This window comes from Acanthochromis polyacanthus, chromosome 20 (genome assembly GCF_021347895.1).
Source record: "Acanthochromis polyacanthus isolate Apoly-LR-REF ecotype Palm Island chromosome 20, KAUST_Apoly_ChrSc, whole genome shotgun sequence".
NCBI lineage: Eukaryota > Metazoa > Chordata > Actinopteri > Pomacentridae > Acanthochromis > Acanthochromis polyacanthus.
Window position 1 is genome coordinate 22,314,837 of NC_067132.1, and position 16,905 is coordinate 22,331,741.

Genomic DNA, 16,905 nt, shown 5'->3' on the forward strand with positions numbered 1-16,905 from the left:
TTTCCACTATACAGACTGTGAGTCACCTTTAAGTCACCTAAAAAAAAGCTGCAACTGTTACAGAAGCAGACAGTTGAGAGTTTCATTTACTAAACGCTTTCCCCACATTGTTGTTGTTACCAGATGGGTCCATTTTATCAACCTCTCCCTCTGGGATTGTTGTGCACTAAAGTGTCTAGCGTATAGGAATTGAGGGACAAATAAAACATATATCCTGTCCACTGAAGTTGCCTTGGCAACAGTGTTTTGTCTTGCAAATAGCAGCTCAGTAAAAGCCATTTCATCTCACACCAATTACCAAAGCATGTTGGTTTGCCAACAAAATCAAAATATGCCTCCTTTTAGTTGGCCAAGTACACGTGCAAGTGTAGTTAGATTCTTTAGCAAATTTCTCAACAATAAACATACAGATCTTTCCAATTGTAAAGGGAAAGTGCAACATCTACCAACAGAATTTGTCCAGTTCATATAAGTCTATAGCATTAGAATTAAACAATCAAAATGTGCAAATACACGAAACTTTGTCTGTGGTGATAGCAGCATGTTTTATTGTAATTTCAGGCAGTGCTTTATTATTATTTGCAAAGTTTGTGCTGTATATGTTTGGTTTCGACAATACATTTGTTCATATTTGGAAACTACATTGTAATTCATCTGATTAATTCCTGACTTTCTTTATTACTTAATTTTGCCCAAATAAGATAAGCTAAGCTAAGCTAAGATAGGAGACAGTTATTGTTTTTTGGCTTTGTCTGTGGAGGTAAAAAATATTTTATAAATTAATGTGAAAAATGACGCCTGCCTCTATAGCAGGGATACAGCTTGAATCTATTCAGTCCATTGCTGTACAGTATGAGGTGGTGGTGTGATACAGTTGAATTGTTTTCTTGGCTGATATTAAACCTCCAACTGCTAAATAAGCTCTGTTTGAACAGCCCCACATACCAGCAGATTGTTGCAGACTAGATAAGTCTTTGGATGGTCACAGTCATATTTTCTGCATCTTCAAACAGATGCACATATCAGGATACGTGCCATTTCACAAAGCTTCAGTTTAGTCTCTGCACAGCCTCGAAATCAAAACCTAACAGAGCGTCTTTTCTCAGCATGTTCGTACAAAAACAGCAGATGGTGCCTGCATGGAGTCAGCCTGCAACAAGATTCCTTGTTAAATCCACGCCTCGAAGAGTTAAGTCTGTTCTGGAGGGTAAATGTGTAGAAAAAGTCGAAACGTGTAATGAGGCATAATAGACAGTGACATGCTGTGGTACATAAGCCCAGAAGAAACTATTGTAGTGTGTCGTTTATTTCAATGAATGATGTTACCATGCAGAATGGGTGCAGCATATGTCGATCTGCTTTCTATTATTCAGATGGCTGAGAAAGCATTTCTCCATGAAGTGCTTATCTCCCAAAAACACAGACGAAGGATTTTCTTCCGCAAAACATCGATTAAATCTGTCAATAATATAATCTTTTTCCAGTTATTTCTGACCAAACGTCCCGGACTCAGTGAAATCGCTTTATCAGCTCATCACATTTCTATTTTTATTTGTGCTGACTGCATACGTCACATGGTGTTGTGTATTTCTACTGTGTCCCCTACCTTCACCGCTGTTAGTGGAGTGGTCCAGGGGTGGCGGGTGACCGTAGTAGTCTGGAGAAACCTCCATAGACGTGCCCTTGAACCAGTCGAAGCCATCGCCAGGGGTGAGCTCATACCAGCCACAAGATCCACCTTCAAAGTCACACTCAGAGGCTGATTGAGCAGAGAAATATAGGAAATTATTGATTTGTGACCTTACAAACAACATTTTGAGCTTTGTAAGTCACTGATTTTCACTCACATGAGAAGAGCTTTCAGAGAGGACTGCGTTCTCAAGTTTTCTGAGCACAGTTCAGATCAAAAGCTCCACGATGCCGACTAATGGGGGTTGTGGTGGGATTGTTGTGTCAATAAATTAAAATCCTAATATTTCAACTAACATGGCTGAAAAGTTCCATGACAGCAGGGCAAAGTCTGTCGGTTGAGGAATATTGTCAAATAGAGATGTAAAGTATGAGGAGCTATTTAATCACCACACCAAATGATTTACAACTGAGAAAAAAGACACAACTTTTGAGGACTATGAAGGTTATGTGCTATCACATGAGAACAGTGCAGCAGAGTCACAGATTCCCAAGTAAAAATCAATCAACTGAGTGAAAAAAGGAACCAGGTTAGACTTTTTTCCCAATTGAGAAGAGTGGTGTAAAAGCTAAAGCAGCTTTTTATAGTTACAAAGACAGCTCAGTTATTTAGGTGACTTAATCCAATGCAGATGTTAGAATAAGAGGGTTTCTGAGATTTCTGTTTAATGAAAATCGATGCAGGTATATATAAACATAGTGGTAAGAATGAAGAAATGTCTAGTGAAAGCTGAAGATTTTAGTGCTGAGAAATCAAATTCACTTGTGGATTCTGGGTCAAGGGGGCTGCTCAGTGGCGTAGTGATTAGCACTTTCGCCTTGCAGCAAGAAGATCCCTGGTTCGAATCCCGGTCTGGGCCTGGGATCTTTCTGCATGGAGTTTGCATGTTCTCCCTGAGCATGCGTGGGTTTTCTCCGGGCACTCCGGCTTCCTCCCACAGTCCAAAAACATGCTGAGGTTCATTGAGTACTCTAAATTGTCCGTAGGTGTGAATGCGAGTGTGATTGTTCGTCTGTGTATGTAGCCCTGTGACAGACTGGCGACCTGTCCTGGGTGTCCCCTGCCTTCGCCCGAGTCAGCTGGGATAGGCTCCAGCACCCCCCGCGACCCTAATGAGGATAAAGCGGTGTATAGAGGATGGATGGATTCTGGGTCAATTTTGTATTAATTTGAAAGCTATGCTCCCCATCTGCCTTCCTATTACAGTTACAGAGTAGGAGGAGACATTTCAGGCAAGACTGTTCCCATGAGTAAAACCTCAATTTGTTTTTCCATTAAACATGCTAGGCGGGTCACAGTGGGAGCATTTGTACAGCTCGGATTGGCATGAAACTTTCTAGGTTCCATCGTGTGTCCAAATAATTACTGTGTTAAAAAAAATTTGGTTCTTGCTGAAAAGTCAAAGGCATATGTTTGTATGCGTAATATTTTGAGGTGTATCGTAGCAAGAAACATGCAATCCGTGATGGTAAAATTCTGAAACATGAGCCATTGGTGGCGGGTCACAGCTGAAATTTACAGCATTAAGAAAACATCATTAAACATAAATGAATTTCAAAATTCTGTGTCAGTTTTGATGACACATTGTATGAACAGCTGCAGCAACAAAGCACAGATTCACACCAGCTTCTTCTCCATAGCAACGCTACCGGAGGCTCATGGGGGGCACAATTTAAATCCATAAGACAGCTGCATTACCCAGAAGAGCCTCAGGTTTCTGTGTTAACTTTAAGGAGATTATTCAAAGAAAAACAGTGGAATGAGAAAACAGAATGGACAAAAACACCGTTAGAGCCAGCACCTCACACCTCTATACAGCAGCAATGATGGCTGACATTTAGAAATAATGCTGAAAAGACACACTGATGGGCACAATTTCACCTATTTGATTGTTAAATTACATGGAAGAGCACTGTGTTTCTATTTTAAGTAATAAGGAGAGTACTATGTAAAGATAAAAACTTCCAATGTGGAATTATATGTGGTGTCAACTGATTAAATAAAGCTTTCACATTCTGTCAAATCATTTTAAAATGTCAGGAAGAAGAAAATGTAGCTCTGATTCATGCTGGGTCAATAAAAACAACAATCCCAAATCAGGAAACAGCCATCGTGCTGCCAGACGAATCACCTACTGTCGCTCAGTCAAACACACTAATGGGATGAGGGTTGTCTGAATGTGTTACTCGGTAATCAGGTTCTTACGGCAGCTGGCTTCGTCCTCTCCATGGAGACAGTCTGGGCTGAAATCACACACTTTGTTCTCTTCAATACACTCCCCACCGCCACAGTCAAACCACAAAGGAGGGCAGGCAGGAGGAGGAGGAACACTGCTCTCTGACACAGGAATTTAAAAAAAAATCAGACATTAATACAATCAGTAGAATTGCAGTTGCAAGAAGCACTCTGATCCCCAAGAGCTATTAAATCAAATGTAAGCCCACCACATACAAAGAGTTACAGTTGTTATCACTGACTCCTGTCATGTGATTTCATCATTAAAAAGCTCATGGATTGATATAGATGAGCTCAGCTGCTTCCAGAGAAGAGTAAGTACATTAGCTGTGTTACGGAAGATTAGATTCAACAACGAAGTAATGAATGAAGTTAATATATTTTGATCAATAGTACATCTAAGACCCCATCTCTTAAATGAACTCAATTTCATTACACTTATGAAGAGCATTGGAAACATATTTGAAAAATTGCCCAATTTTTAAATGGCTTTAGGCTTGCTATTGAAAAAGTGTCTTTTAAAGGTTGCTCCTTTTACTTCTCTGTTGCAACTAAGTTTTAAAACAAGGAGAAAAGCAAAAGATACAACTGAGATGGATTAAAAGTGAGAAGGATTTGGATTAGTGCAGCTTTAATTGGCAAAACTTGTCGCGTGCTTTCTTGCCAGTCCTGTCGGCTAGTAATTAAGTTTACATGCAACTAAATCTGCAACGAGAAGCGTGTTAAAGGCCTTAGAGGAGATTTAATTTCCTACGACTTTGAACGTAGCATGCGCATGAGCACATACAACCTCTCCCTCACCCCCCTCTAACCTCCCCTCTCTTAACATTTACGAAGAAACGCCCCCCTCCAGAAACTTGCGTAGGACTCGTGAAGTTGTCTTTTACGGCTGGGTCCCCCTGGATCTTTATCTGCCATTATGTAAAAAAAGATGAGCAAAACAAGTCGCCAGCTAACTACGAAGCTATACCAAAGCAACACATACACAAAACACGTAAATCCAAGGCGTACGTAATCTACGTAACTAGGCCTGAGCTGGAAGATTTTTGATTGACAGGAAAGGGAGCAAACCAAACGCCTCGGTCCGAGCGCTTTGATTGGCTGATGTTTTTCAGGTCCTGCCATGTCCACAGTTTTTGTTTTTTAAAAAAAATTCTTTTAGAGACCATACATACAAGTCCACTAAAGGTCAGTATATTCATTTTATGTGAATCAGACAAATTAAACAAAAAAAACATCCTCCATAATGCCTTTAAGTTAGAAACAAGATGCCACTTGGATTACCTTGTTTGGCCAGTGTTATACAAATGAAAACACAATTAAATATTAACATTAATAAAAAGTGTTGTTAATTAACATGTCTGACAAGTCGCTAAGAATTAATACTGGAAGCTTCAGTATGTTTGGAGTTAAAAAAGATCACAGTATTGGTTTACAATAGAAAAAAAAAGCCCACAATGCTTAAGTCACTACAGGTTTGTTAACATTTTATCAAAGCAAATGTCTTTTCTTCACCTTAACCAAGCTCCTTGTTGCCTAAATCCAACCACAGACATCAGTCATGATGCAATCTTTACACTTTGTATCCTCTCATCAACCACTATTTCATATTATATAATTCATAAAGGTGTTCTTGAAGTTGTTGTTTGCTTGTGATTTTAGTTTAGGGCTTGCAAATAAACTTAACATGCTGAAAAAAATAAATAACCAAAGCCCATCATTAACCTGAAAGAATGTCATTATAACCCAGCAAACGATTACGTTTGCTACTGCTGCATAATTAGAAACACAAATTACTGACACATAAGCATAATTTATGTATAAATGAAGAGCTGTAATAAATTAAATAGTGGCCATCTCCCAAAACATGCACAGACCAGCTACCACCTGCAGACAATTACACATGAAAAGAGTGAGATTTATGGCTCTGCGGTGCAAAAGAGGCGTCAAACTTCAGCTGCTAGTGCAATTCACAATAACACGCCTCTGTGTTATTTTCACCCTGCATCCATTTAATTAGAGTCTACACTGAACGGTTATATTGCCATTATTAGTGACAGTCCATTTAATCTAAATTCATTGATGTTGTGAACCCATAATTCAGTAAAACAAATGTATCAGCCATGTATGGGATAAGGATGAATAATGAAGGATGAGGGACATGAAGATTCCTCTGTAAGTGACCTTAATGGCGTGCAGTGAGTGATATTAGATCAGAGCCACTTATCAAACAGCGCCCTTTTTTCCATGAACTGGTCAGGCCGGATGTGTTGTACATATTAAACCAAGCTTGTGTGGTATTTTAATGTGAAACCCATTAATTCTTTCTCCACTATCAGGACTCTGACTCTAAAAATAGCTGACTTGAATTTAGGATTCTGCTCTAAAAAGCTCTGCGTGCTATTGCTCAGGTTTTTAATATGATCGATGAGGCTGGAGAGACACCACCCTTTCTTCTTGAAATCTGGAGCATTTAACAAATCCACTGTCCAGAGTAAAAGACAGATGGAAGGAGAGGGACTGTGTGCCAAGGTGACTCTGGTCTGTCCCGTCTGCTTAGACGTGCTAAACTAGGCCTGCTGACACTCCAACAGACTCTGAAGTTTGTCTCACAGGTGAGTCACTGTGTCTTTTTCTCTTATTTAACACTATGTACCAGACTTAAAGCAAGATGAAGCGGTAGTTTTGCAGCTTCAGAGCAGCACAAAATACAAAACTGAATTTGATAGGAGAAAAATGTTCCTGATCTTTGTTTGCATTTTGATGCAGGATAATTAGTTCATACTGGAATTCTCAGAGCTTTCAAGAACAGATGAGAGTGAATTGAATGAGTGGCTATAAAATAAAAAACAATGAGCTGAAAAATGCTGAAAGGCTCTGAGCTGGGTAATGATTTCTGCAGAACTGGCACTGAGAGTGACTCTTTACACATAGACATTGTCATTTATGCCATAATTGTCATTAAAATGTTCATTATAGTGTATATATAGCATATATATTGCTTTTAGTTGCAGCAATGAAACTTAAGTGAATCAAAATAAGGAATTATTCGTTATGTCTTTCTCTCATTTGTGTCTCTCCTGAATGAATTATTTGCCTTCAGAAAAGTTACTCTATGCCACAGAAAACCAACAGGTATTTACAGTCAGAAGTCAGGTAAAACAAAAAGAGTCTTCAGCTACACTAGTGGCTATGTGATTTACTGATTAGCACCAAACACAGTAAATCTGAGGCGTATGACTGTCTGGTGTTAGCCATTCAAGTATTTGGATCAATTGAAGAAATGAAAACTTTACTCGATGATGGCACTAAATGAGAATTCATGTAGGTTAGACAGCTTTCTCCACACTTTTCATGTTAAATCGGGAATAAATATAACAGTAGGAGCTATTACATAATTCAAAAGATGGAAAATTAACCTTTGGAACCACAAACCTACCGAGGGGATGGAAAGGAAAGTTATCTGCAAAATTTGAGCATTTATCTGAGCAACAAAATGTAAAACTAAAAGAATTGTTGGATTTTTAACTTCCCAACAGTCATTTAATAGCAAATTTGTGTTGTGCTGCTCCATCAGGAAAATTAACCAAATTGAAAGCTTTAAAAAAATGTATGATTTAATTAAAAATCAGTGTCAAAATGTCTAATTTTCAAAATCCCCAAATAGAAAACCCAGTGGCTCTAACTACATTCAAAGAAAATCTTTACTTCTTAGGGCAACAGGGAAAAATCAGTCACTCAGCTGTAACTATTAGTCACATGACCAAAATTAATGGATTTTTTTTTTTTACTAAAGTGGATAGAACTGCAGGCTGTATTTACACAGAGTGGATAGGAGACAAGTTTAAAATATAAGCAGTTTAAAATCTATAGTATGTGGAGCTTCCATAGTTTTTCTCGCATTGACAAGATCTTGGATTTTTATATTTTTTGTAAAATAAATAATCAATTAAATCAATCTTTTTTATGATACTAAGAATTACAACTGTGTCCTACTGTATGGATGACATTTTCAGTGTTCTCTACTTCTAGTCATAGTCGTGCTGTTTCCATTGAGGTGCAGGATTTTATATTGCGGTGAAACGAGCTCACAGTGAATGAGATGTGGCAGGAGCGAATGAAATGCCCAGAAACTGCTTGCGGTTCAAAGAGTTAAGTAAAAATCCTTCAAACATTCTAGTAAAACCGAGGAGCTTTCCTTGAACTGCTGACATCTAACCAGTGACATCATCGTCTAGATGGAGCTAAAGAGGAAGAAGAAAGCTGTCAGCCGCACGTTGATATGCTAAACAAGACGATCAATAAAAAAGGTTCTGCTGCAGTTTACTTTATGGGCTGAAAAGTGGATCCTCTTCCAATACTGGATGAGTAATAGCAGCTGTGCAGATGCTACAGTTTGTGCTAAACATAAAAAATGTTAGAATTACGTCCAAAACACCAAGTGAATGGTGCTTTATCGAACGCTCTCAGCCAAGACGTTGAGCTGTATCATATTCATCAGTGATCTGTGGGCAGCACGCTACAGCAGGCACAAATAAAGCCATACATTGTGGCACTGACTGCTCCATATTCAACGCAAGGAAATGTGCACTAAGCACTATTTTAACGATTCAGTTATTCTGCTATGAATCCCATCCCGGGTGTTTATCAGTATTCAAAACAAGCTTGCGGCGGTCTGTTTATGTGTGGCGATATTTCAAAATGTCAAGGTCTGAACTCGTCCCGTCTGTGAAGTGGGTTGTTATTAATGGTAGCAGTACCAGACAGAACCACGCAGCCAGGACTGAAGGATAAGTCATCGACGGCCAGGACCTCGAAGGCTTCGCTGTCAGCTGAAAGTTCCCCTCGAATTACCACCTGGTGGACACAAGCAAAAAAAAAGAGGAAAGTTATCACCCAGTCAGTGCTTTTTAGAACAAAATAAGTCTGCTTTAAAGATCGAGAATATATGTGTCTATGTAGTAACACTGCCTGCTCAACTTTTGATGAGGGTGCATATTTAGACATGAAGACAAAATGTCAAATTGTCAACAGACCAACAGACAGGAGTGCATGTGTGAAAGAGGCTTAATACTTGACCCTACTGAGAAAACAAGGCTAAGCAGGTGGACAGCCAATGTTAAGAAGTGCTTTACATAGAACCCCCACAACAAATTTTTTTCAACACTTCCTTTGTGTTAAATTTTCACTGCTTTTGGTACTCGGCCCCTAATCAATCCCATAGCTAACATAAATTTGGGCACAATATATTATGCAACTTATGTTTAGATGTTGAACTGGATACGAGGGAAATTATCTGGGAAATTCAGTAAATCCATAAAGTCTTTCTACATCCTTTTTGGATCATAAATGTGTTGATTTCATGAGAGCCCATCCAGTAGTTGTTAGTGTTGTTTAGTTAAAGGCAGGCATTGCCATTCTCAGAGCCATGGTGCTAAAAACATCAATTCGTCTCTGTCAGCATGCAATCAGAGTAATAGCATCGAAGCACTGATCAAAGTCCACAGAACAGCTTTATCTACACCAGCACAGTTTTACGGCCCGTCATTTATGACTGATCTAAACAAATGGTGGATTGTGTCATCGGGGCTGATGTGAAAATGCACTCAAATACAGAATTCAAATCAGTCATGCTTGTCAGGTGTGATTTCTTTTACTCCCAAAATTGAACATTGGGGTTACAAGAGTAATACAATCTGAAGCGAAGAGAGCGCCGAGCTGCGTGTTCAGGATTTCACACCCAAACTACTGCGTTTATCTGATGCAGACAATATACACTCGCTTTCAGAAAATCAGACTCACTTATCCTTATTGTCAGTAGAAGCTGCAAAAACGCTCCTTAATCATACCATAGATTAGATTTTCTGCTCCAACTTTAGGCAAAGATGTTTGTAGATATTATACGCACAAATATGTGTAAAGCTGACTAAAGGAAGGAAGTCTTTCTGCAACACAACAACCTTAAACCTAAAAGTGCAGCTCATGAAGCAAAAATTAAAATTGCCCCGTAAGTAAACACCCAGTTCGCTCAACTGGCTCTGAAACTGTAAGTGGATTAATGGAGGGGAAAGCGAATGTGAGCAGAGGGATGACCCGTCTCTACTGCTGGTACCGAGCAGCCTCGTCTTGAAGCTGAGCTGACTGTACTCAGTGACAGATGGTGAAGGCACAGAAGAGGAGAAGGTGACACATTGACATTGTCTGAGGATATTGGAAGGGCACAAACAGCAGGCTTCAGAAGACTCCAGATGGCCTCTGAAGGGTCCAGTTGGGTCAGTACCCTCTCAATGCACATAAATGGCTCCTGTAGGGCAGCTTATTTCTGTCGTGATGACTTTATTCGTTTCAAGAAACCTCAAACTACCTGACGCCTAATAAAAATATGACAAATAAGACAGCTTTTGAACCACATTATTTTCAGACACAGGATGCATTACATTGCTGGCTTCAGCAGCTTGTCAATGAGGCAACAATACGACAAAAGTCACTTTCTTACTCATGTTTCTCACAGCTTCAATCAGACATATAAATAACAGTGATGAAGACAGCCATGGTATGTATACAAGTGTGTTATTCACACAAGATTGGACAGTACATCAAGTGATGCATAATGCAAAATAAAGGCCCAGTTTCAGTTTTAAGCAGCTCAGTCAACTGCCCAAATAACTAACAGCCTGGTTTATATAACTGAAAATTCTGTCCACGTGTGAGGATAATCTACTACTTTACCAAGAGTAAAATAAAACTACCCTGACAGCTGTGATGGAGCTCAGGACTCAACCTGAGGTCTGCCACTATGTATGTGTATTTTGCGCTCTCTGTGATGTTTCTAAGTTTAATATTTGTACTGAAATGTGGAAAAAGCCTTCCTCAGATCCCGTCAGACAACTCAAAGCAACATTGTTTCAAACCAATAATGTTACAGCATGTAGTTCAACCTCTTGTCAAGTTGAACGTGTCATAGAAAAGGATCTAGATTCGACCTAGCAAGATTACTGACTTTATGGAAAAGTGACCAGGGTGATCATTCAGACATGAAGCCGATACAGTCAATGTCTGAAAGGTGCTGATAGTACAAAGTGATAAGGCTAAAGTAAGTTGTACATCTTAAGAAACATTATTTGTTCACACATCCAGTCATTACAGACCACAACTACCCTCCATTTGTAGCCATTTTGCTGATGATCTACATGACTACAGATTGAAATTTATCTTATTTCAATCGAAGACAACGTTAAAAGCATCTGAAAATATTGCAGAGGGATAACTGTTACAATTAGAAAGGGAAATAATAATAGCATATCTTGGGCAAAATGTAATAAAACATTTGATTGACCATTAACAAATGGGTAGTTTTGCCTAGCCAGTACTATTTCCACAACACTGTGCCAGCGATGCAGATTGTTCTGGCTGCACCAACAATCAATATGCTATGAGGAGAAAGATACACTCTGGATTGTATGGAATAAATTTCCTATCATAATTCAAGAGCATTTTAAATTGATTTGAGGGCAGCATTTATCGATTTCATTCTCAGATTTCGTGATATTGTCTCTCAGAACTCTGCTCTCGCGCTCAAATTTGCTGTGCGCGTGCTCAAACTGTGTCCTCGCTCTCGGTTACGATGCTGCTCGCGCAGATTTCCTGCGCTCAGACTCAAACTCTTCCTCTTGCTCTCACCAAACTTCTGCTCACGGATCTCTGCTCTGCTCTCGGATTTTTTGTGTATCAGCGCTGTCAACCAATAGAAGGCCAGCTAGCTTTGACCAATCAGATTATCCCTGTTTGTATACGGATGCATTCGCTGTTTTCCGAGGAGCGTCGCATACGGGCGGGCACTCTTTCAACAGGTTTTATCCACTCCCTACCTCCGGGGCTGTAATAAATGTGATTTCTTTTATTTTTTTGACCACTGCTGGAATAAAATATCATTCAATACATACAACAGCGTCCGAGCTTCTCATTAAAACGGCTATATTGTATAATAATAGCGGCATCGAACACTGCTCTTTGAGGTGTGCTGGTGGAGAAAACAATGTCACCAGATTGTGTGTATTTCTTTAGACCAAACACAATCCTCTTTGCCAGAAACAGTAAACAAAATAGTGATGGGGGAATTGATTTGGTGGAACATTTGCAAAGCATTGAGACTGTCACTGCCATTTAAGTAGCTAAATTCACTGAAAGAACCAAGCATTATTATTATTGCACAATCTAAATCTTCTCTAAAACTTGCCATTTTAGGTCTGTAAATTCCTGCTTGAATGGTGTTGAAACCTACAGCTCACAGATAGTGAAAAGGAAGAAAAATGTAGTATAAAATACACAACAGAGGTAGGTTTATACCCACAGTCTACATCTGGTGAGTCAGACTAACAAACTGATGTAATAATCATTTATGATAGTTACTATCTATATATAACATACAAAATATTGCAAATTAGACTTGATATAAAATATACTACTATATAATACAGTTGCAGTTTATATACAATGCCTCAGTGTGATATGCAACAAACTGTTTGGATATTAAACATCCTTTATAGTGAATTAAATGGTTGTTACAGACCTGAAAACTGTGATTGCTGGAAAACTGAATGACCGTCCGCAGCCATGTTTCCTTCTGCAGCTGTGTGGACTGTTTCCACACCTCTGTACTCTGATCTGCTGGATGAGTCTGAACCAGGACCTGAAGATCTCCACGCGTTCCCCTGACATAATAGTAGAAACTCAGCTGAAGAATAAAAAATGAAAGGAAGCCCATCAGGTGACGCCACTTTCATGGTTTTTGCCTTAGTGCAATGCAAGAATCAGAGGATTCTGTTACCTGGCAGGTGTGACTTGGTAGGAAAACAGGACTGCTCAGATCTGCTCTGGTTCTGTTTCCTCCAACGGGTGAAAGCGACAGAAAATGTGCTAAGAGAAAAAGAGAGGAGAAAAATATGAAAAAAAAAGTTAATTGTAGGTGTGATTTGTTTGAAGAACTGTCAGCTGCTCCAACCTGATGTTTTGTTTTTGTGGTCGTGTTTGAGTCCTGCAGCTTCAGTTGTTCTGATCCACTTTGAGGACGTCTCTGAGCTTTGGATCAGGTCACAGAAACTCTCCTCAAAGTCACATCTTGTGTATGTAAAACCTGCAAAAGAAAGGAGTAACATTTAAACTGCATTGCTACTTTCATTACTCATCATGCACGTTGAGTTAAAACTGTGGGTTGTAATGCAAAAGTGTTAATACTGTATTTGCATAAATACATTAGATGGGATTACTACTGATTCAACAACTTATACTTAGTGAGGCATCACGAATCACATTTTTGATGGGGCACAATCCCAAAGTATTGTCATGAAAACTTCACACAAATTTACTAATATCACAGAACAGATTAGTTTGTTTTCCAATGCAGAAAACTAACATTGATCAGGTTGTATGAGACAACGCCTCGAAGACGCAGAGCTTATTCATGTTAATTATGTTTCCTGCCAGTGATAGCGAGCTAAAGCCTTGAAAAAGTTCATACTCTAAGCTTATAACTATGTTTTCAACTTCTTTTCTCTTTGTAGAATATCTCCTCTTGTTTATCTCCCATTTGTGGGACTTATATCAGTGTTGTAGTGACATTTTTAACAAAAACAACAACTTAGCTGCTAATAACAACAAAGGACAATAAGGTAACGGTAAGGTAGCCTTTGAAGCAAACTGGATGTACGGGTGTTGAGAAATGCGAAAAACAAACACACCAACAGAGATTTTTGACTTTTTTTTAGATTAGATATTAAAAACGATACCTGCATAGCTTCTAATTGTCCTCTATGAATCTGTTGCATTATCTTCTACATCTTTGCATATATTTGCACTCGAGCATGCACATTTTTCAAAAGCTTGTCTACAATTTTGACACGTGCATTTTACATTTATACTTACATATAATACTTTACCTTCTAATTCCTGCTTCCCATACACTGTTTGTCTGTGCAGCAATAAATCACTAATTTTTGAGTCTTTAAAATACCAAGCTATTAACTCTCAAAAAACACCATGGACTAACAGTGAAATACAATATCGATAACATGCTTTTAGGCTTTTATAAACTTCAAAAATTACAGTTATGTTAGCAAAAAGCAACAGTTTCATAAGATGCTTTAGGTAAAGTTGCAGCTTGTTTTTCACATTTGAAAATTTAAAACAATCTATTCCGAGGTATAAGGCAATTTTTTAGGACATATTGTAGTCATACATAGTGTTATGCAGAGCTGGACTGTGATGCTAAGTGCATAAAAACGAAGCATCATTCTTTATTATTGAATTTCTAATTAATTTATTTCCATATCCTGCATGCAAGCAAGAAATGTTTCAATACTGTAAAATACACTCTTAAGCCAGAACTTAAAATAGCATCTTAATATGACTATTTCATATTATGGGTATGAACAATGAAATGTTACAGGTATGCTAGTAGAACATGAACACTGAATGTCCTCATAACAGAAGCTAATGGGGAAAAAAATAATGAAAAAAAATCCTGTTTTTCAGTGACAGTCATCCATTATCCAGGTCCTGTTGAGAAACAGCATGTTTTCCCTCATTTCAGCTATAAATAGGCTAGATGGTTTTGAATGAAAAATCATAATGGCATATCATGGATGTGTTGAATCCAGGTTTATCCATCTTTTTCTCAGAGAGAGGCAATTTAATGTCCATGGCAGCTACAATCCCCTGAAAATGTTTATTTTACTGGCACATTTACAGAATCAATGAGCTGCAGCCACCTGTGAATTATGTACAAGTTTCAGTTTTATGCTCATCCAAAGTACGCTTTGGCTGCTGTCTCTAATTAGTCTGCCTTCTTTTAATTCTCTTTTCTAACAATCAGACTTAGATTGTAAATTGTCACATTCTACTCACAGTTTTTCTCATCGCTGCCATCTTCACAGTCGTTAGTAAAGTCACAGACACAGTCCTGAGTCACACATAAGCCCTGAGAGCAGGTAAACTCCTGGTTTGAACAAGCGGCGGCCGACACTGGGTTAAAAGCCACAGCGAAGGCCAACAACAGCCACACCGAGCCCAGCAGTAATGCCATCAGAAGTTTGTCCTTTACCTCAAACAGATTATTTTCACCTCCCAGTTAAGCATTTTGATGTCAGGACATGAGTAAGAATTCCAGTCCTTGTAGAGACTCTCGTCCCCGTGTTCAGTTCACTCGGATCTCGGACTGATCCTGTACGTGTGCTCAAGCCGCTGACTTGTTGTAAAAGGCAATAAATGTTTTTTATGGCTGTGACTCAATAAGGTTGCTTTGCCTTTTTATGTGTTCCTGTGTTTACCATGAAGTCAAGTCACCGCCAGGATAAAGAAAGTAATTCTTGTTTTATATTTTGGAAAATATCTTTATTCATTTTATGAAGATAAGAGAGAAAAATGTGACGCCACTCCCCTGTCTTTACACTGATGTGAAGCCATGTAGCTAATGCTAAGCTAAGCTAAGCTAATTTATGCTAGCTTAGCATAAAGATTGGAGAAAGGGTGAAACAGCTTGAGAGGCTCTGTGTAAAACGAACCACTTCTGCTGACCAACTATAGACATCTGTCTACAGACAAGGCCAGACAAAAATTTGAAAAATTGGACTCTGCAAGCAAGAAAATAAAAAATAAAAAATAAAAAAATAAAAACTTTCCGGCAGGACATTCCCTCCATCTCTTCTGTTGCAAAAATGCCACAAAAAAACAAAACAAAAATTACGAAATCTCATAAAAGCCAGTGTATTCATAATCTAAATTAAGCATTCACAAATGTAACTAGCATGTTAGCTTATGGGGAAGGTTCTAGCATATTAGTTTAAACAAAAAGCAAGTGGTTACATTTCAATACAACTGCATAAGGGGCCTCCTATAAAAAATTCAATAAACATCCATTAGTCCGTCTGCACTGATAGAAAGTGAAAAGCCAGCAAAGAAGTAGCCCTTTTCAACAAGATGAGACCCATTAGCTTTGGCTAATTACAGCTGATGGATTGAACACATGACAAGAGGGAGTGGAGATAAGGCGGGAATTATATGAACTGCTATAAGAGGATCATTAACTGTGTCCAACAGGGCTCCGCTCCACTTTACAGTGAGGTATAATTTTGTTTTGCCGCAATCAATAAAGACAGCACCTTAAAACAGACAAGCAGCAAGCCACTACAAGAGCTGCTGTAGTTCAAATGAAATTAACCTTGAGAGAAAAGGCAGGCTTGATGGCTCCACAGAGGACGAGGGACCACAGAACAAGGAAAAGATCACATCTGGATTGACCCCTATTGGCATCCAGACTGCACATTATGCTGAAACGGTGCCACGGGTAGCACAGAGTTTAAAATGTGCTCCGTTTAGTCGACGCTACTTTGAGCAGTGTGTCAGGATGTGGGAATGCATTTGTGGTTAGAATGATAAGAAGCAGCTAATAAACATCCTATCCAGTTTCAATATTTTTGTAGAAGGGAACAAAAAGCACAGAACTGGAAACGTGGTCAGTTACGGTGCCTCAGTACCACAGTTAATTGATTTCAAATCGGAAAAGACATTAATATCTGACAGCAAACAGTTGAGTCAACAGGGCAGGAAAAAAACTTCACTGGTCAGTAAATAAAAATGGGAGTTCATTTAAAAGAATTATTTCCTTCCAGACACGCTGGATATAAAAGCAGTTCATCATTGTAACACTAATACAGCTAGATTAAATTTTAATTAAGGAATATTCCAGTCCATAAAATGCCGTCTTTAAAAAAAATAAAACAGCAGGAATTCTTAAGAACTCTTGCCATTCAGTTCACCTTCATGGCTAAAACAGAGGTCAAAGCAAAGCTCCGCCATAAGTGACTTAAACAAGACAAATTTATCACAGAGGTTGAGGGGGCTGGTGCACACCCATTTGTCAAAGATTTGAACTAATCTGTTTCACACACATAATCCCTCGCATATTAAAACAAAGATCCTGTTCC

General features: G+C 38.7%; 1 protein-coding gene across 1 annotated transcript in view; it reads right to left on the minus strand.

Annotated features, from left to right (window-relative positions):
* Positions 1-16,905, minus strand: part of malrd1 (MAM and LDL receptor class A domain containing 1) — a 70,318-nt gene that overhangs the window by 49,918 nt on the left and 3,495 nt on the right. The window contains exons 2-7 of the mRNA XM_051940462.1: positions 12,927-13,058; positions 12,753-12,841; positions 12,495-12,659; positions 8,686-8,782; positions 3,896-4,027; positions 1,607-1,759 (exon numbers count right to left, since the gene is read on the minus strand). Of these exons, the coding sequence (XP_051796422.1) occupies positions 1,607-1,759; positions 3,896-4,027; positions 8,686-8,782; positions 12,495-12,659; positions 12,753-12,841; positions 12,927-13,058 (768 nt within the window). The remainder of the gene's footprint in view (positions 1-1,606; positions 1,760-3,895; positions 4,028-8,685; positions 8,783-12,494; positions 12,660-12,752; positions 12,842-12,926; positions 13,059-16,905) is intronic.